The sequence below is a fragment of the Mercenaria mercenaria genome, chromosome 19 (assembly GCF_021730395.1).
Source record: "Mercenaria mercenaria strain notata chromosome 19, MADL_Memer_1, whole genome shotgun sequence".
Lineage (NCBI taxonomy): Eukaryota > Metazoa > Mollusca > Bivalvia > Venerida > Veneridae > Mercenaria > Mercenaria mercenaria.
The window spans coordinates 40759922-40781151 of record NC_069379.1 but is presented as its reverse complement, the minus strand read 5'-3'; the positions used below and the strand labels follow the sequence as shown (position 1 = coordinate 40781151).

Here is a 21230-nt window from a genome sequence, read left to right as displayed (position 1 = left end):
GATACAAATGTAAAATTAATTAATTAATTAATTGGTTCATAGAAAAGAAGGCTGAATTAATTAATTGGTTAATTAATTAATTAATTAAAATTTAAGTAAACTTTGATGTAAATTTAAGATAATGTTAGAATGTTAAAACGACAAAACTTATCACGCAAAATTTCTTTCTTATAAGTGTGCGATTGCTCATATTCTTCCGGGTCTAGATTTTACAAAGTTTAACATTACTGTTTTGTAATTGTAGTTGAATAGACTTCGGAAATTTATTGTGACTGAGCTGAAGAGAGATATAGACTTTGACATTTTTATTGATACGTTGGATGGAATAAAGCACCATTTTATTACTGCATCTTCATGAATATACCAAAGGTGTCAAAGGTAACTACTTTACGTATATAAAATGTGCACTATGTAATTAGATTTTTCAATACAAACCCTGTTGAGTGAGAACAAGAACAAGAACACTTAAACATATGCTTAAACTGTTTGCATATAAACCTTTATGGTAAAATGTTTACAAAAATCCGAAATTGCAAGAGCGAGCCGAAGAAGCAAAACTCCCCTTACATCATCAGAATCAAGGAAGAACTTGTTCTATCCTTCTTAATAGCATCTCGCCAGCATTTATATATAACTGAATATCTGACTACATGAATGAAATAGGAGCATCCATGGCCGAGTTGTTAAGGTCGCTGCCATCGAACCATTTGCATTTCACCGATTAAATTTCAAGCCTAACCTGAGGCATTGTGTGTTCAGTACATGGTAACTTGAAAACTACTGACCTCTAAACAACTTTTATTTCAAACGGTTTAAAGTTTTCTCTGGAACTATTCGATGGAATCCAGTTATAATTTGCTAAGGGCCAGGTCAACAATTTTTCAAATAGATACCCTTTAATCCATTTCATTCATTGATGGTATGCTCATAGTTAAATTGATTACAAGCGTAAAGGATGGAATGGAGTTGATTTGCACAAGTTAAAACGTTACTTTATGCACATTTCTTTTGTTTTATATAGAAAGCATTGTATTGGACAATTGATACTATAGAATTACCATTATATCAATCACAATTTTATATTGAGACTGAATATATCCGTATTAATGAATAATACTATAACAAGAGTGTTGACTAGTAAAAACTTCCATATGCGGAAAAGGCATATATAACTTTGACAAGTGTAAGAGAATATGGATTTTTTCCCATCGTAACTACATCTTCAGATGTATAGTAGCAACAAATAAAAAGACCAGTGTTTTTCCCCATATTACAGTCTACATATAAACGGACTTATTCTATTTTCTTTCCAGTTTCAAACAAAAATCTTTTGCACGTTTAAATATACGCTGAATTTACTTTTAATCATATGCCATTGAACCTACAATATCCAGAATCCATTGGTTTTCGGACTGTTGGGTGGTGTGGTTGGGGTTGGTGGCAAACCAGAGATTCTTCCTGTGACACATATTACTGTCCTAAATAAATGTAAGTTTCAAAGGAGAAGAAAGTGACACTGAGGTGGCTATATCTTGAGCATTAATTTATGACAAAAATGTCGACGGAAAAAAATGTTGTGCTTAATTCAAGGGCAATATTGGAAAACTTTAAGCACGTGACATGTATAAGTAAATAAACAGAAACTAATATGTTCATATGTACGTTTAAAAATGGATGCAATTCTTCCTGGTTCGGACCGTAAACCGGAAGATGTTTCTATAAATAAGTTGTAATTCTGAAGTGGTTTAATAATGTTCTAAATACTAAATTTACACAAACTAGAAATTACAAACATTTCAACTGGTATATAAAATGATTTATAATGTTCTTTTTTTTGTTGAAAAGATTACAAACCCGATAGCTCTTGACAAAGTGAAGGGAAAATCAAGGATATTATAGCGTAACAAATATAATATGGCAAAGGTAAGAATAAATATCTAAACAATTGTTTACATAAACTACAAAAATAAAAAGATTATGCGGAAAGAAAACCAGTTTGAATATAATGTAGAGACTTAGCATAAGCACATGATAACACAGTCATGCATCTAACAGTCCTGAAACCGATTTCATTGATTTTCTTACATTTCTAGATATTTCCCCATACTTTGAAGCATATATATAGGTAGCAGCGATTGTACCCTTTCCAGCAATATCTTTTTCAGCATAGTTTACCTTGTGAAATTATGTAGGTCTAACATTTTAAAAATAACTCATCTTTGTTGCTGAATTTCACACAAAAATATCACAGTTTCCCAAGGACATTAAATGATTGATCTTTACATATTTCTCTTTCCAAAGTCCTGACCATTGTAGTTATTATGCATGATTTTTAAGGTAAAAAGTACATGGTTTGCATGAGGTACTATGTACATAAGCCTACAATAAAAGTTTAGCTAAGATGCCCACAATTTTCCACATATTTTAGTCATGATCATTTCTTTCAGCTCAAATAATTCTTTTCCAGAAATTTATATCTTAAATATGTTTTCGGACTGTGCACTTTGATGCAGATAGATCCACATATATGTAAAATATGTAGTGCTTACTTGAAGTCTGTATGTAGTTCCAATGACATATATTATGATTCTGTAGGTAACGGTATCTACTGACGAATACATGTTTGTTTCATGTCCGTCTGGTCCTCATTCAATGGAACAAATGCAGGTGATAGTGTATAAAATCTGTTGTTTGAAAAGTTTGCCGGTATATTCCGAACTGAAGGTTTTTCCTGCTAAGCAAATGTATGCCCTTTTATAAAAGCAATGTGTCATGAAACATATTCAAGGTCAAAATGGCCAGATGAGCTTAGCGACTTAGTTTTATGATGACCCTTTTGATACATAATACATGAAATAACTGTTCCGTGAGTTAACTTCCCCATCTCTTGAATGCCTATTGTGTTAGACGTAGAGTGTAGAGCCAATAACGTGGATGAACTATTATGTTTTGTTGCTCGTGAAATAGATGTTTCATCCTCATGATTATCTTTTAAAAAAAAAGAAACATTTTTGTCACTTAGTACTGGTTATAAATAAATAAATAAATTTATGATAATACTTATCACGCAAAACCCGTGTATATAAAGCATGCAATTGCCCATAGTCTTCCGGATCCAGATTTTACAAAGTTTAACATTTCATTTTTGTAGTTATAATTTTCTTCCTCGTAATATAGATACTTTGTCATCATGATTATCTTTTGAAAAGAATGTAACATTTTGCTAAATGGCGTTTAAATAAGAAAGATTTATTTGAAAGGATACTATTTTTGACGAAACGTGATGAATAATATTTACCCATTTGGACATAAAGGTACCATGTTCGGCTATTGTACAACTTTGCTTCAACTGGGAAGTAGAATATTGATCATAAAAACGTTTGCACGTTCTAATTCTTCCGCGTCTACTTAATGAATTTTTACAGTTATTATTTTTCGTGGATTTGATAGAAATAATAGTGAAATGCATCGCATATAACATATTATATTGTAACACACTAAACTTGTCTAACACTAAAATTTTGTGTTAGTGAAAGTATAAAATATCAAAGCTTGTTATAGTACTTCTACATGTAGTAAACATTACTTTTAATTTATTGCCCGCTAATCCTCTTATTACAACCTCCTTTACTTCAACGTGTAAACCATAAGACTGAAGATATGAGTTACTAACAAAGTTTTGAAATACAGAAAGGTCTATATTGAAAGTAAATTCTGACTTTAAAACATTGAATGGATGCTTTAGATATTCAATTAATTATCAATTTTATAACTAAATATGCAAATTATGTTTCCAATATATGAAAGCCGGTAGTAATTCAGTTTCTTTTATCTTAATGCGTCTGACTCGTGAAGAGTTTATTTGAAATTAAAGCAACCAAAATAATTATAAAACACTTCAACTACTATCTTAATTTGATGTTGTTGAAAAGATCTCAAAACGCGATACTCCTGATACGGATAAAATCAAGGATATTTCAGTGTGACAAATAAAGGTAAGAACGAATATATTAATATTTATTTCATGTAAACTAAATTATTATGTGCCTACGAGGTTTCTGTCTCAATTACAGCATGCATTTCACTAACGAATAAAAAAACACTGTATTCAACTCCCGTCGAATGCTGAAAAAATATTTAATCGGAAATAACGTAACGATATACCATGCATCAACAAATTCGCCTTTCAAACGGGTTTTCAACCTGATTTTTCTCCAATTATAGCCAATGCCATTTTTGACTGATATGACCCAATAAATAGGGGTATGTTTATAATAAAAGGGTCATTGAAAAAGTAGTTTCATCTGTATTGATGCATTCGACTGTCATGGATTTTGCAACGAGTCCACTCGAGCCGAATAAAACTTTGCAGTTTAAGGTATTGTTTTAATAATCCTTTTACGCACTAATACATGACTTCCTTCTCATTCTTGCACGAACATACAAACAATAATCTAACTGTACTGTCATAGTCAAACACGTTATGTTTCAGTCGAACTCTTGGTTTATTTAATTTCACTCTTTAGTTCTGTGGACGACCCTTTGGGGGCGGTAAAATTTGAGGTATTTAGAACAGTTCTATTCCTACTGTCCAAACTTGTAGGGGGAAAGTGTTTCATTACGGCCAATTAGAACTGTGTTCCTTTCAAATATTGCCATTGGCAAGTAAATTACCTGGCTTGTACAGAAGTAATTATAATACCGGTATTACAATAAATATGAGGTCTCTGAACGAGGCAAATATTCAGGTTATCTTTAATACATGTTAGGACGTGACTGATATTGAAATAACTTATAGAACATCATCCACTATTTTTTCGGAAAAAAATATAACAGACTTAAAACACAGTTCAACCTTGACCGGGCATTGAATCTGGAACTACTCACATTAAAGATGGATACTCTACCAGGTTGCTGTAAAAGCTAGCTCATAAGCAAGGTAGTATAAGTACATCTTTATAGTACACTCTACTACATACGCACATGTTTTCCGAAAATACGAACATATGCACTTCAATTTGATTTAATTTTACATTCTAGCTGGTGTTTGTGATTGACATATCATAAAAGGTTATAATTAATTCGTAAGAAATATTATTTTTAACAAGTTCGCCTTTTGCTCGCCAGTAGCTTCGCAATTTTTTCGTCCCCAAATATTCACGTTATGGCGTACGATTTCTTCTCAGATAATTTTACATAAGCGGGATTCGGAAGACTGCAATGAAATCAACTGAGACAATCCAAACTAAATTTGGAAACTTTCAGTTTACAGTATTTGCATTTTTAGAAATAGAAAAGAAAAGTAAAAAGATCCTTCGGAAGCATAGAATCCAACCAAGAAGAATAATAGTAGACTCGGATTGATTGAGTCTGTTCATGAGAGGAAATGAAATGTGCAACACCTCTTACGCCCCCAAGCCATCTACCCCTAGCACCGGCTTAAGCGGAACTCTATTTACACATATGTTGAATGGACTCCACGATCCCAGAAAGACCAGAAAATATAACTGCACTAAAACGTGCATGTGGTCATGAATATGACGCATACTATATTAAAGCCCTGCTCCCGTCCTACCTTTTAACCCTCACTTGTCACTGAAAAAGCATGAAAATCCTGACTTTGAACGGTGACGCCTGTCAAAATAGAGTCTATTTTACATAAAATTCTATATGAAATACCTGTGGTTTTGCGTGATTAAGTGTGCCACGGCCGTTAACTGTTACCTATTGTAATCATGGGTTGCAAACACAAAAGAATTTGAATAGCCGCGGAGCAGGGCTTTAATCTAAGCTGAAAAATGACTTGATGCAACCTGAAGATCATGATGTGTGCTGATACTGGAGACAGTAGTAGTTGCTTTGATTGTTTTAAAATTGAATGGATTATTTAATTTCATTGTAAATATTATTTTATGGTTGCTTTTACTTTAGAACTATTCTGCAGTCTCTTTTATCTATTTAATTTATGTATTATATACTCATAGCCTGCTTTTACCAAGATGAGATCTCATATGAAAAAAAATTACCTGTCAAAGTCACAAGGGTCTGAACATGGAAATGCTTTTCTGACGAATAATTTGAGAACCATTTGACCCAGAATGTTGAAACTTCATAGGATGATTGGACATGTAGAGTAGATGGCCCCTATTGATTATTGAAACATTTGATCAAAAGTTATGTCACAGGAACAACTTTGAAAACAGATTCGCACCAATTACTTTAGAATCATTTGACACAGAACCTTCAATCACGATGATAAGTACATAACCCTTAACGTTTCTGGGGTCACTTGACTTAAGAGAAAAGTCTCAGTTTCTTGAGAATCACTTGACCCAAAATATTGAAACTTCAAACTTAAGGATGATTGGACATTTAGAGTAGATGAACCCTTCTGATTTTGGGCTCACTGGATCAAAGATCAAGGTCCCGGGGGCCTGAACTTGGAAAACGGTTTACTTGAGAACCACTTAACCCAGAATTTTGAAACTTAATAGGATGATTGGACATGCCAAGTAGATGATCTCTATTGCAGCCAACCATTTATGTCTCTATGTCTTTTGCTGCTGTCCTCTATTGACTTTTTTCTTATTACGACTATGCATTGGGAGGAGACATGGGCATCAACCAATTGGTTTCCGGATGATAACTGGAGAACGCGTGGGTTTAGAATCATGGTACCGGGAGATTTGTCATAACCAGCAGATAACCCCTAAATATTTGAATTCAGTAAGTCAAAGGTCAAGATCACATTGACAAGAGAACTGTTTTGCCAGAAAGCTAGATTACGCTTTGTCAAAGATCACATTTGATACGGGGGTCGTTTAAGACTGGTGAATGACACGTAATGATTGATTTAAGGTCAATAAGTTAATTGTCAAATGGGCAGTGACCAAATAATTTCTGTTCTTTGTCAGTTAAATCATGCAATTGTTCTAAAAACTCTCGTTAGAACTAGAATCTCTTATTGCCCTTGTTCCAGTAAAAGCAGAGCGTTTTCCTATTGATTTGTTAAAAAATATTTATAATTAAAAAAATCGATTTTGAGCAAGATTTACCAAACCTCATAAAACTTTCATTAAGCACATAAGCTTTGCTCATAAATTATTTTATCCAATTTAACAGATTTAAAGCAGAGTTTTACCCCTTGATTTGGTAAAAAAGATTGAAAATGCTTATTAATCAAAAGTTGTTTAACTAGAATTAGCTAACTGTACATGCCAATTACCAAAATCTGTCATCCCGCTACCCATATCAGTCTTCTCAGTGTGTTGATTTGTAATTGCAGTTGATTTTGATTTAGTTATTGTGGTTGAGCTGATTAGAGATCTAGACTTTGGCATTTTTATTGATTTTTGGATGCTCTCTATTCCCATTTACTTAGAGCGTGCTTCATGAATATATACCGAGATTGTCAACATAACTGCTTTACATATCTCAGAATCATATTTAAGTTGGATAATTACATTCAAGACTGCAGTTCTTATTAAAACCAGCACCGGACATTGACGTTTCACAATACAAATGCTGTTGAAAATAGTATATTTAGAATATTAGAAAAGTAGAAATGCATCAAATTAAGTATGACATCAAATAAAAATATGTCACCTGGTAATGATTTAAACATATATGGACTGAGAATTCTGACTTTAGAGATATCCAATGGCTACTTTTCACTAAAATGGTTGATATATAGATATTTACTTCAAATGTAGAAAATCCTCAATATCAACTATTTTAGTGAAAAAAAGCCATAAGATATCTTTGAAGTCTGAATTTTTGGCGAAAAAGACCATCCGTTGCCAAACATATAACAGGTAGATACATCTACAAATTAAAGCCTGATATTTTGTGCGGCTAAATGTGTGGATGTGTATCCCTGTTTCTTTGCTCACGTTTCATTATGCTGTGTTGCTACGTGCTAATTCTGATTTATCACTCGTCTTTATCAGCGAATTAAAAAATTGTAAATCTTTACTTTGATATGCTTAAGGATGTAACAGGAAAAGCAAACATAGAATGATATCTTATTTTGCTTTAAGCGGTTTTCATTTTTACTTTATCAGGTACACATAACATAAACAGCATTGTGATAAATACAGTTATGATCAGTAAAAAGATACATAGTCATCTTTTCCTTAAACATTTCACGTACATACTATTAGACTATTATTTTAATGACAGGTTGCAAAATAATACGCACTTTTGAATGATTAAAGAATTGTAAAAAGTTAGAGATAATACCCATGATACTAGACAGTAAAAAACAATTATAAAGACACAGAAACAAGAAACTCTCAGGGTTATATTTAAAAAAAAAAAAAAAAAAAAAAAAAAAATATTCTGTATTTTCTTCTCCGTTTCCGCATTCACAAAAGGCATCATTTCATTATTGTAAAGATCGTAGTTAAGAATGCTATGTTTAATTCTTAGGCGAACATGATAATAACTTCATTTTCTCTTTCTCCAATAAGGAAACACTTTTGTACAATGGGAGGCTTAAAAAATTCTTTCAATGTTGCTTAAATATGTGTTAGGAGGATGAATTTCTAGCTGAAGGTTCTAATTCATTCTATAACTGACGATGGTATACAGATTTTGAGAATATTTCTGTACGGCGTGCTGAAGTCACAAGTCGTCATTATAACGGAAATTATATGGCACTGTTCCGTTAACTTAAGGTTTGATCAGGTCATCCAAGTAGATTGGTAGTGTTATGAAATGTGACAGAAGGTATAGCGAGATTTTTCTTTAAATTCGCCTTTCCGCCTTGTCGCTTTCGTCGCCCGGGACAAAGCGAAGAGGCAATCTCCCGACAATAGAAAAATCTCACCTTTTCGCCTTGTCGTCTTCCTGAAGCGCATGCGCACATCATTGTTATGAGATATGACAAAATATATATTCTATATAGTGCATGCTTGCGCTACAGGAAGGCGACAAAGCTAAAAGGATATATTTCTGGTACTGGCGGGTTGTCGCTCGGGACAAGGCGAGAATGTTAACGCGTCGCTGACGGCACGTTAAAATCTCGCTATTTCGCCATTTCGCGTTGTGGTTTTCGTTTTTTTTGTCGTATTCTCAGTCTCGCCTATTCAGCCTTGCGCCATCGACAAGGCAAAAAGGCGACAATGCGGCAAAAAGAAAAATCTCGCCTTTTCGGGTGACAAAGCGAAAAGGCGAAGTTAGCAGAAATCAGCCATCATAGCTTGATATTGCTTGTTACTTGCATATTGTTAAGGCTTCCCTGAAGAAGTACAGTTTGAAAAATTGACCGAGTATTGCAGTGGCAATACAGAAGTATCCTACCGGTGGAAAACTTTGTTAGTATTCGTCCCTGCTGGTTGATGACAATATTGTTAGGGCTAAAATGCTTCAAGGCGTTAAAGAGCTAAGAAACAAAAACTATTTTGACTTCAATTTCAATAGTGACCTTGAACTACAAGTACAGTATCATCTACGCGATACATTGCCTTATCATGGGCATTATTTGCGTACATTCTTAAGACATTCCATCATTATTGCATATGAAAGTTATGGAGAGGAAACAAGTGACCTTAAATAGTGACTTTGACCTTTGGGCGACAACAATAGGTTATGTGTGTGACACTCCATGTGTCAGTCTAATCATTTCTGTGTAGTCATAAAGAATCTTCAATGCATAACTTTATATTAGTCATGGAGTTGAAATATTTTTCTAGATTATTAACAGTGGCCTTGAAATTTAACTGACAATCATAGATCAGGTGTTTAGGCATCGTCTTATCATGGGGAACGCTTGTGTGTAACAATAATATAAAATATATAAAAGTTACTTGACCTTCAAAAATGAATTTGACTTTTGATCTACATGGATGCATAATTTACATAGTGCCCTCTCTTTACATACCAAGTTTTATGAACCTAGCTTGAACATTTTTTTAGTAATTGCAGGACCCAGTTTTGTGATACAAGGTATTATGTTGCTGCTCTATTGTTCTTTTGGCCATGTAAAAGAAAAATAACCACATAAAAGCCTTACTGAAAAAAAATGACATTAAAAAGTACATTTAACCTATTGTTCCCATAGCCACAGTAGTATGCAAATATGGACTCGATCTGACGGACATACGGAGGGCATTCCTAAAGTCCTCTCACATGTTCCACCGGTAAGGGACTAATAAACGTGATGTATTCCTATTACAATCTTATGAACAAAAACATATTTGTTTCATGTCCATTTGGCTCTCGTTCAGAGTAAATAACGTATAAGATAGAAAATCTATAAGAAGATGATTTTACGGAATACAACAAAGCAAAATACTTGCGGGATCGGTTTGATTGTGTCTTTTCAGGTTATGGAAATTGCAACATCACAAACACTCCAGACTCTAGTTCAAAAAAGTTTTCTGTAAAGACAATACATGAATTAACTGATCTGTGTGTATCATTTTGTGATGTATAAGCATTGTATATAGTGTATAACTTAAACGACATACTAAATAACACTTCCTCGTGGAATAGACATGTTATGTTTTTGAGTTAACTTCCCTATCTTTTGAAAAATAAATGGAATAGGTACAATTCATAACGTAGACGACATAACTTCCTCGTGAAATATGTATGTTATGCGTTTGATTATTTTTTGTATATGATAGTAGCCCAGAAATGGTTACAGTACAATCATATGCAAACATGATAAAAACAAGGTCATAAAAATTAATAATTTAATAAAAATTGATATGATAGTGTAAAAACGATAAAGCTTATCACGCAATACCTGTCTAAAATAATTCTTCCGGGTCTGGACTTTAACAAGCTTTTCATTTCTGTTTTGTAACAGTTTACTACAGTTAAGTGGACTTCGGACAATTCGTTTCAGCTGCGTTTATTATGAGATATTAACCTTTGTATTTTTATATGTTTGATATGTCGAAAGGAGTCAATAGTACTCACTATTAAATAACATTTTATCAACGCATTCTTGATAATTTTACTGACAGTAAAAAGGTAACTTCTTTTACACGTATCTTGCAAAACTAATGATTTGTTGTAGAACTATAACATATGTAATAATTGATAGACCAGAAGCTTTTAAATCATTTTGCACTTAAATATAGATTATTCAAGAAGTGAATGTTTCTATTTGTCGTTTGCAATTCAGATATTTTTTTTGGAAGAAAAGATAATTATTTGTATCTTATTATATTTCCGGAATGTTTCATTATTAATTTTTTATGCATATGTTAATTTAAAAAAAAACTCTTTTCTGACTGTGCGCCACAAAGAAACTTGATAAAAGAAGAAGTATTGAAATCGCCAAATGTTGTTTGCTGCATATAATTGTGGACTAAAATAGTTTTATTTATGTAGTGTTATCGTACTAGAATGACATGTTTCAAATATTCTTTACTAATGCTTATAAAAGACATAAAGCCCACCCGGTTACTATGGAGACCGCAGATCTACAGCTCATGTGATCCTGAGATCGGTCCCCCGAACAAGGCGTATGTTCTTCCTGACAATTTAATAAAGACATCTTGGCGTCATAGGCTATTACTATTACACAACACAGGACCAGTGGCCGTGACATAACTAAAACAGCGTTAAAAAACGATGCTTTACTCAAAACATAAGTAATTTGTCTTGAAAACACTTCAATATTAAAGGTATTGAACGGTAAGCTGAAGGATATGCGATTAAAAAAGAAAAAAAGAAAAAAAGAAAAGAAAAGAAAAAACAAACAAAAAAAAAAAACAAAAAAAAACACGATTATGTTAATACAGTCAATACGCTTCTATAATGTTATCTAGAAAAGTCCTAAAATAATGATACTAAATAGTATAATGAAATTTCTAATTTTGGTTGATAATGAATTTTTAGACGATGTGGATACTCGAATTGTAATTACATTTAGAAAATATAAAGAGAACATACTGACATTGGTAAAAAGTCCACTACATTGAAAGATGGTATCATATTTGCAACTTTTATCTTTTTATGTGTTACAAATTTTGAGAGGTTACCCATGCAGTCAATGCGTGAACATGGACTTTAAGGACATATAAGCAACATATATTTCACAACTCTTTGAAATATAACATTTACGGTGAGACAAAATTGATTGCAATCAGTCAATTTTAAAATTAAAAGGAAATGAAAGGAAAGGAGGAAAGGAAAGGAAAGGAAGGGGGGTGGGAGGGGGGGGGGGGGGTCCCGGAAGCAAAGAATACACAACACACCGCAAGAGCTTTGCTTTGAAGGAAAGTTTTAGCAGATGGTTTGCTTGATAAATCCAGCAAATATATATTCGATAATATGCAAGATAAATCACTCAAATCACTTTATCATAATACAGTGTTACATGACGAAAGGCTATAATTAAAACAACACAAATGCAGGCCTATTTTGATTTTGAAATGTCCAAATAACAACTTCTAGCATTAACATTTGAAATTGAGGAAAATGTTTTTACACAATCATTTGCAAGTGTCAATTAAATTATATATACATTAACATTGTTGGTTGTAAGCTTGATTAGCTAGACTTTTGCTAAGTATATAGCATTCATATTTATTTTCTTAAGCTTAAATTCTTTCTTCTACAGGAGGCATGATGAGTGTATATCTTAAGCTACTTGGGTTGGTTCTCTGCAAAACTGGTAAGGATTTAAGTTTGCCAAATACCGTAACTGAATATTTCCTTTTTGTTTACAAGTATATATTTGTTACTATCACTGATATTGCTAGTATAGTTGCATAAATACATATATCTTTAACTTACGGGTATATAACTCATATAAATATTTCCAGACAACCAACGCGAGTGTAGGTTAAATAGATATTGCTTAAACTTCTCAAATCACATTCAGTTTGTTTATATATTTATTATGTAAAATTGTTTTCTCAATTAAAAGTTGCATTAAATAGGTTGCTGTTTTAAAACGAGCATTAGTATCATTTTGAAAAACACAAAACATGTGTGTTACTCATTAACTAATCCCATTAAACGAAAACGTAACATAGACAACACCGTTATACTTATCATAATTATACCTATGTTAAAGAGCTAAATAATGCTCGACATGTTCTACATCAGTTAAGGGCAGAAACAACATCAGGTCTATGCTTATAAATACGAAAACTGTTATTTCATTTCATGATTTCATTTTGAATTTATCGAACTTGCTTAACATTTTCAACATTAAACATTCCTTTGACTGATACAACGCATTAAACACATATTAATGTCTAAACTACTGTGCGGCTTTCTATCTGTCAGAATACATAAAACTCAGAATTTGATAGAGACAATTCCTAATAAACTACTTGTTAGCAAAAATAACTGGATACCAACAAACATTATACCCTTATCATGCTGGACACGATTTAATCGGCCTTTTCGACCAATGTAGCTCATGATTAGCCTGCACATCCATGCAGTCTGTTTCGTTTTGGTAAGCACCCCTTTTAACAGTTAATGTTACTGTCCAAATTGAGAGATTGACTATTGATTATAGAAATTTAGCCATCTGTATATTTCATATGACGTTTACTGTCGTTTATTTGCAGTGTTTACACAGTATGCATGTAACGTGTGCTCCTGCTGTAAAAATGGTAGAAGTGGTTGCAATTTTGTTGGAGGAACATGTATTTATGGTTGTATCCCAGGATTTTACGGCTCCCAATGTCGAAACGCTTGTTCTACCGGTTGTCTGATTTGTTCAGACAACACAAATAGATGCATTTCTTGTAAAAACGGTTTTTATCGTGAGCAACAACAAAGTGATAATGAATATCAATATTCCTATTATTGCCATGCATGCAGATCAAACTGTGTATCTTGTGTAACTTACAACGAATGCACTGCATGCATTGACGGAAAATACAGCGTTTATTTACCCAATCATGGCTATGTGCGTGATTGCAGATTTGACTGTAAGCCTAGTTGCAAAGCATGCACATCTTACGATACATGTACGTTATGTGTAGACGGAAAATACAACAACGAATACAAACCTTGGTATAAAGACTGTAGGTATAATTGCAAGTCAAATTGTAAATCGTGTTTATCGTACAAAAACTGTTCATCTTGTATTGAAGGAAAATACAGTGGAAGATATAACGATTACCCTTATAAACAGTGGCATAATGACTGTAGGCATAGCTGTAGATCAAACTGTAAATCATGTATTTCGTTCGATCAGTGCACATCGTGCATTAACGGAAAATACAGCGGAAGATTTCATGACAACTATACGATGAATGAGTACAAAGATTGTCGTCATAGCTGTAAGTCCGACTGTGTATCATGTACATCGTATGACATGTGCCTGGCATGTGTAGAAGGGAAATACATTGGTAGACAATACGACAACCCGAACTTTCCAAAATTCAATGACTGTCGTCTGGATTGCCAAAGCAACTGCAAATCATGCTTATCTTTCAATAAGTGCACCGCTTGCAAAGGCGGAAAGTACAGTGGAAGAAAATATGACAGTTGGCGAAACGCTGTGTATGATGACTGCCGCCACAATTGTCAGAGCAGCTGCAGATTATGTACGTCATTTTATAAATGCAGTGAATGTGTTACTGGCAGATATGGTGAGTATTGCGAAAATGTTTGTGGACGAGGGTGTTTGAACAATACATGCAATAAACAGACTGGAAGATGTATGTGTTTATTTGGCTTCCGTAGTAATAAATGTAATGACTGCGCTACTGGGTATTTTGGCACTAACTGTGGCAACAGCTGCAGAGGCTGTGTTGGTAATAATTGTCAGAGAGATGGCAAATGCAACTCTGGCTGTAAACAAGGATTCCGTGGAGAAAAATGCGACGGTTGTGAGCCTGGAAAATATGGCTACTACTGCAATAGCATATGTGATTCAAAGTGTGAACAATGCATTTCAAAAACAGACTGTACAGTTTGTAAAAAAGGATATTTCGGAGAGCATTGCCAGTTGCGTTGTCCCCCACACTGTGAATATTGTACATCTGAAAACGCGTGTTTGGCATGCAATCCCGGTTTCTTCGGAGAAATTTGTTCAGATGAATGCCCAAGCAACTGTAAAGACAACATATGTACAAAAGAAGATGGAGCTTGCTTCTCTTGCAATTCAGGATTTTATGGAATACACTGTGATAAAAAATGCCCCATTAATTGTGCAAACAACACTTGCGATACTAATGGAAACTGCATCTCTTGTCAAGGTGACTATACGAATACAGAAAGAAATTGTGAATGTGCCAAGCATATTTGTTCAGACAGTTCCTGTTCTAGCTGTAACGGATCAACATTTTACGTTGAGAAAAATGCCTGCTGCCCATGTAGCAAAACCTGTAAACATTCTCAATGTGAATCAGCATCTAAATGTTCAAGAGGATGTGAGGCTGGTTATTATGGGGATGACTGCTCTTCTAGATGTAAAAATATAGATCCCGCTTGCGCTGAATGCGCTGGCCATTACACAAAAACCAACGGCATTTGCGTGAAATGTAATGTTGGTTACTACTTCGAGAAAGTGTCTAATCGCTGTTATACCTGTCCTATATATTGTGCGGATAATGTTTGTAATCCAGTAAATGGCACATGTATGAAAGGCTGTAGTGATGGAAGATGGGGTGATAAATGCGAAAAAGAATGCTCATCAAGTTGCCACCAGTGTCAGCAGAGTACAGGGAAATGTTTGACATGTAAAGGTGGCAAGCATTCATTTAACTGCACTGAAGAGTGCAGTGAAAATTGTAATTCCACAAGAGGAATTGGAATATGTACTATAGAGAGCGGAGCATGCCTGCACGGATGTTCGTCATTTCGTAGATATGGTATGTACTGTGAAAATGATTGCAGCAGCAGTTGTCTTAACCAGACATGCGACTGGAAGACAGGTCATTGTCTATTTGGATGCATTTCAGGCTTTCATGGGAAAAACTGTGAGAACCAATGTAGTATAATGTGCTCGAAGGTGGATAAAGGAAGTAGTCAGTGCAATGAGTCAACCGGATATTGTTTTGGAGGGTGCAATGACGGGTGGTATGGAGTCCTGTGTTACCAGAAATGCGGCGATACATGTATTAACAAAACATGTGACAGAGAATCTGGAAACTGTCTTCTCGGATGTACTAATGGGTATAAAGGGTCGAAGTGCATACAAGGTATGTATAGTTTGAAAATATGTAAAACTTACGTCTTGATATAATAAACTTAACTACGAACGTGAATAAACATAAGATTGAGTAACGTATAGCGTGCGAAAGGCTGCATATATTAAACGCGCCTGAAAATACGTATTTGTTACGTTAAATATGTATTTTTCAAAAGTATCAGCTTGATGTTGTAAGCTTTGATACGTGGGGAAATTCAAATAACTCCTACCTTCGTTACACTTTGGCAGGTTTAATATATTTTAGCTTATATTACAGCATTGAAAGGAACTGATGATGGTGGTAAAACGGGAATGATATTTGGTTTGGCAGCTGGCATTGTTTCTTTCATATTGATCATTATAGGAATCGCTTTAATGTATTTTATTAGAAAAAGGTTGGTACAATACGTTTTGTTATTACGAAGATTTGTATGATACTGTTAAGTCCTGTCGCCGTCTATTGGCAGAAATATCTCACACAAAGCTAATTCATTCTTGTTACTGTAACCAGATTTTAGTAAATCTTAATCAGAAACAAATGATAAAAGTAGTGTGATGTATTTCTACGCAAGTGGAATGCTTTTTAGCTCACATGAGCAATGCCATGCTTAGGTGAGGTATTGTGATTGCTCGATGTCCGGTGTCTGTCTGTTGTCTGTCTGTCATCTGTCTGTCGTCTGTCAAAATTTAGCTAGTGTATGCGATAGAGGCTGTTCTTTTTCAACTGATCTTAATGACATTTTGTCAGAATGAAAACCCTGATAAAATTCAGGTCGAGTTTTAAAATGGGTCAAAAACAAGGTCACTTGGTCAAATTAAAGAAAAACGTTGTGTACGCAAAAGGGGCTACATTTTACACTGGATATTCATAAAATTTGGTCAGATTGATTGCCTTGATAAAATCTAGGTCAAGTTAGAATATGGGTTATCTGTGGTCAAAAACTTGGTCACTAGGTCAAATTAAAGACACTGATTCTGGTATGCCAGGTATGTGGCCTATGGGAATGATAAGGTCTGCGTATTGGCGGTAATGGCCAATACACAAGACTGGACCATTGATAGACTTGCTTCTGTTTATCATAATAAGCTACTGTATAGCTACTGTGCTGTACATAAATTACAGGTGATATTTCTCACCTTCATAGCAAATCAGTTCTCACCTTTATAACATGTGTAGAAAGCTTGATTGAATTAGGGTTAAATAAACAAAGTGGTAAGGTACAACAGTGTTTTTAACACATGTTTTTAACGTATTTTTAATAACAAAGTTTTTTAACAATTACATTTCATCATTGCTGTTTTTTTTTGTTATGTTTTTTAATCAGAAATATAAAAAAATGCATTCAGGCACATAGCTTTTAGAAATAATAAATTATGTGTATTTTGAACAATGAAATCTCTTGGAAAGTATTATACATAAAAGAAATGTTATTTAGACAACACAAGGGGAATTATGCATTTTTAATATATAAAATACTTCTGTCCATATTCCATTTTATCTATTAAAAATGCAACTGAATGGTTCTTTAATTTCTAATAAAATCCAGCAATCATCATCTTTTTTCTGGTTTTATTTTGTTACTTTTGATAAAAAGATCATGATCATTGAATAAACAAACTTTTAATTTCTTTTATTAAGTTTTAAATAATTATTTAATGGTTAAGGAGTGAGAATTGCTTTGCTATAAGAGTTATAATTTAATTGTTTAATTGGCCGGGACATTACTCACCTCAACATCAATTAAAATAATTTTGTGTACATTCTAAAAAACAGAAAAAAAGAAGAAGAAAAAGAAAGAAAACAGCATTTCAATCAATAAAATGCAAAACACAGGAAATAACCAAATTATCTGTAGGCAATAAAATTTATGATTCTCTGACAATAATTAGGCTACATGTCAAGTCTACAGGGGTTTTATGGACCCTTATCAGACTGGACCAGATAGGATCTTGTATATTGGGGATTAAAAAGTTTGGTAATGGGTTACTTATATAGGAGATTTTCTTTGCCTTTAAAGAAAAACCTTGTGTATGCGATAGAGACTGTATTTTTCAATTGATCTTCATGAAATTAGGGTCAAGTTTGAATATGGGTCATCTGGGGTTAAAATCTATATAACCAGGACAAATCAAAGAAAAATGTTTTTGTGTGCAATACAGACTATATATTTCAATTGAATTTCATAAAATTTGGTCAGAATGATTACCTTTATCAAATCTAGGTCAAGTTTGAATGTAGGTCATCTTGAATAAAAAACTAGGTCACTAGGTCAAATCAAAGAAAATCATGTAAGCAGCAGGGACTTCATTTTACACCCGGTCTTCATGCCATGTCTGGATGCAATCTAGGGGGAGCCTGAATAAAGGTCATCTGGAGTCAAAAACAAGGTCACCTGATCAAATCAAAGAAAAACCTTTTGTACGCAATAGGAGCCGCATTTTACACTGGATATTCATAAAATTTGAAGTTTGAATATTGGTGTGGTCAAAAACTATATTTCAAGGTCAAATCAAAGAAAAACCTTGTGTATGCAATAGGGACTGCATTTTCATTTTTCACTGGATCTTCATGAAATGTGATCATAATGTTTGTCTTGATGACTTCTAGGTCAGGTTTGAATCTGGGTCATGTTGGGTCAGAAACAAGGTCCTTCAGTCAAATCAAAGGAAACGCTTTATAACATTTTAAGGCCACGTTTATGACCATATCTTCATGAAATTTGGTCAAAATATTTATATAAAAGGATAGGCTTGTTTACACTCAAGACTCAATATTTTTGGTCCAGTCGTAATGAAAATTGGTCTGAATATTTGTTTCCATGAAATACTCGGTCAAACATGTTTACACTGTTTTGGCGTGTTTCTCAGGTGAGCGACCTAGGCCCATCTTGGCCCTATTGTTTTTCATAATTATGTCATTGAATGTAAATAAAAGCTATCCTTTACTGACTATATCAGTGTGTATCTGTAAAAGACATCAGTGAATGAAAAGTGTTTGATACGAATTTAAACACTTTGGCCCTGAGGCTCTTGTTTGTTAGATACATATAAAATCAGTATATTTATGGTTCGATATTGACAATATACTTATATCTATGACATGACTATATTTATATTTTCAAATTGACCGTGACGAATACATTGCCAGATTTGGTGATATGTTGTATTGTTTGTCTTAGAAACCTAGGAAAACTCATCACTCATCATATATGTTGTGTTAATATTGATTGCATTTGCTAGTGATCTTGTAATATTGATACAGTTTTAATTTATTCTCGCATTATGTATATTAGACGAAACAATAAGGCAATGGGTAAAGGACACAACTCAAATGAAAACAGGCACGATAACATTGCAGTAACCTTTAGTGAGATACAGGCCGGCGAAATAGAATTTGAACAAAACAATGCAGGTACGTTTGACCTAAATTGGATGAATGTAGCTTTAAAAAAGTATGTTGTAAAAGGCTGCTTAAATCTGTATTATCCTTTTAATTGCAAAGAAAAAGTAGTTTAATAAAGCTGGTAAGTAAATGAGTTTCTCGTAATGTTGCTTGAAAAGAGAAAGAGAGAGAGCGAGAGGGTGCGTGTGTGTCTGTGTGTGTGTGTGAGAGAGAGAGATTCATTTTGAAATTTTCCTTTACTATAGACTGATAAATATTAAATACTTTGGTGCTATATTTTTCTAAGTTTATGCGAGGCCTAACAAACCAATGAAAAGAGAAGAGGAATCCACGGCGACAAACAAAACCAACAACAATTTTGCTTCTATAAATGTAATTGATACTGAGGGTAAACGGGAAATCAAACAGAACGATGCAGGTAATTTTAGAATAAAAGAGGTGTGAGTGTTAGTTTAATGAGGTATAACGGTGTTATAATTTGTTTGAACGTTTGTTACCACACTCAAAAGAAATCACTTATTCTATGCTGTGACCATGTTTACAACCACAACAATATTAATTAGTTAAAACTCTGGTAAGGAAATTATTTTGGTTTTTTTTTTTTCGAGAGGGTGTAGATAATCATTTTGGTTCTTTTTTTATCTACCATAGATCGATAAATAATGTTTTATACTTATGATGCTATGCAACTTGTTTCAAGTTTATGCGAGGCCTAACAAACAAAAAAAAGGGGACGTAGCTGGTGATCAGCACTATAAAGAATCCCCCACAGACAACAGTGATAATGACAGTGGCAGTAAAAACCTTTACGATGAAATTACCAAATCTGATGACGACAATTTTAGAAAAAGTAAAACACGTATCAAACCACCAATTAAAACAAAGGCAACAGTAGTTTATGAAAATAGTGGTATAAGAACATCTGCGTCCAAGAATTCAAGAGCAAAATATAATACACGACAATTCACGAGCTCAGTTCTGGAGATAGAGGAAGACTTGATCAATTTGACAGCTCTTACATGTACAAGCAATACGGTAATAGTTATTAACTAATGCAGTAATGTGCAAGCTAACGAGCACTCATTCAAACTGATTTTGAATTATTCAACATTTTTAAAATACTCCCCTTTCTTAAGGTTACGAAGTAGGCCTTGCGAAACAAAAATCAAACAACACCAAATCATAGAAAGAAATATTGGTTTGACATCAAAATTGAACAGCATGTAAAACATGTATATTACTTTACGAAACAAGTGTCAGTATACTGATATAAACACTGAATTCCAGAATATGACTTCCTATAGGGGCCCCACGTCCAGACAGTCAAACGCCTTTCAAAACTCACCATTTTCAAAGAACTGTTACACATGTTCGTTTTCATGCATTTGCAATAGCGTGCGAGTGGTGAAATTTCACATAACAAGGTGGAACACAGTTTTCAGCAATTGTTTATCTTTATTTCTTTACAAATGGCATTCATTTTCAAAGGGAAACAATTTTCCTCGACGATTACTTAAAATACTCGGAAAAAGTTGTCTCCCTTTAAAAATGAATGCCATTTGTACTTAAAATAATCGAAAAAAGTTGTCTCCTTTTGAAAATGAATACCATGTTATGCGAAATTTCACCACTCGCACGCTATTACAAATGCATCAAAACGAACATATGTAATTGTTCTATGAAAAAGTTTAGTTTTTAAAGGCTTTT

At 33.6% G+C, this 21230-nt stretch overlaps 1 protein-coding gene across 2 annotated transcripts in view; it reads left to right on the top strand.

Annotated features, from left to right (window-relative positions):
• Positions 1-249: 249 nt before the first annotated feature.
• The window catches only part of LOC128551174 (cell death abnormality protein 1-like), a 33735-nt gene continuing 12754 nt past the window's right edge, over positions 250-21230 (top strand). The window contains exons 1-7 of one of the 2 annotated variants that reach the window (XM_053531691.1): positions 250-378; positions 12581-12634; positions 13545-16130; positions 16398-16515; positions 19414-19532; positions 19810-19941; positions 20224-20558. In XM_053531691.1, coding sequence (XP_053387666.1) covers positions 12586-12634; positions 13545-16130; positions 16398-16515; positions 19414-19532; positions 19810-19941; positions 20224-20558 — 3339 coding nt within the window. In that variant the 5' untranslated portion in view covers positions 250-378; positions 12581-12585. Of the gene's footprint in view, positions 379-1811; positions 1924-12580; positions 12635-13544; positions 16131-16397; positions 16516-19413; positions 19533-19809; positions 19942-20223; positions 20559-21230 lie in introns of those variants that run through there. The other variant, XM_053531692.1, reaches the window with a different exon arrangement.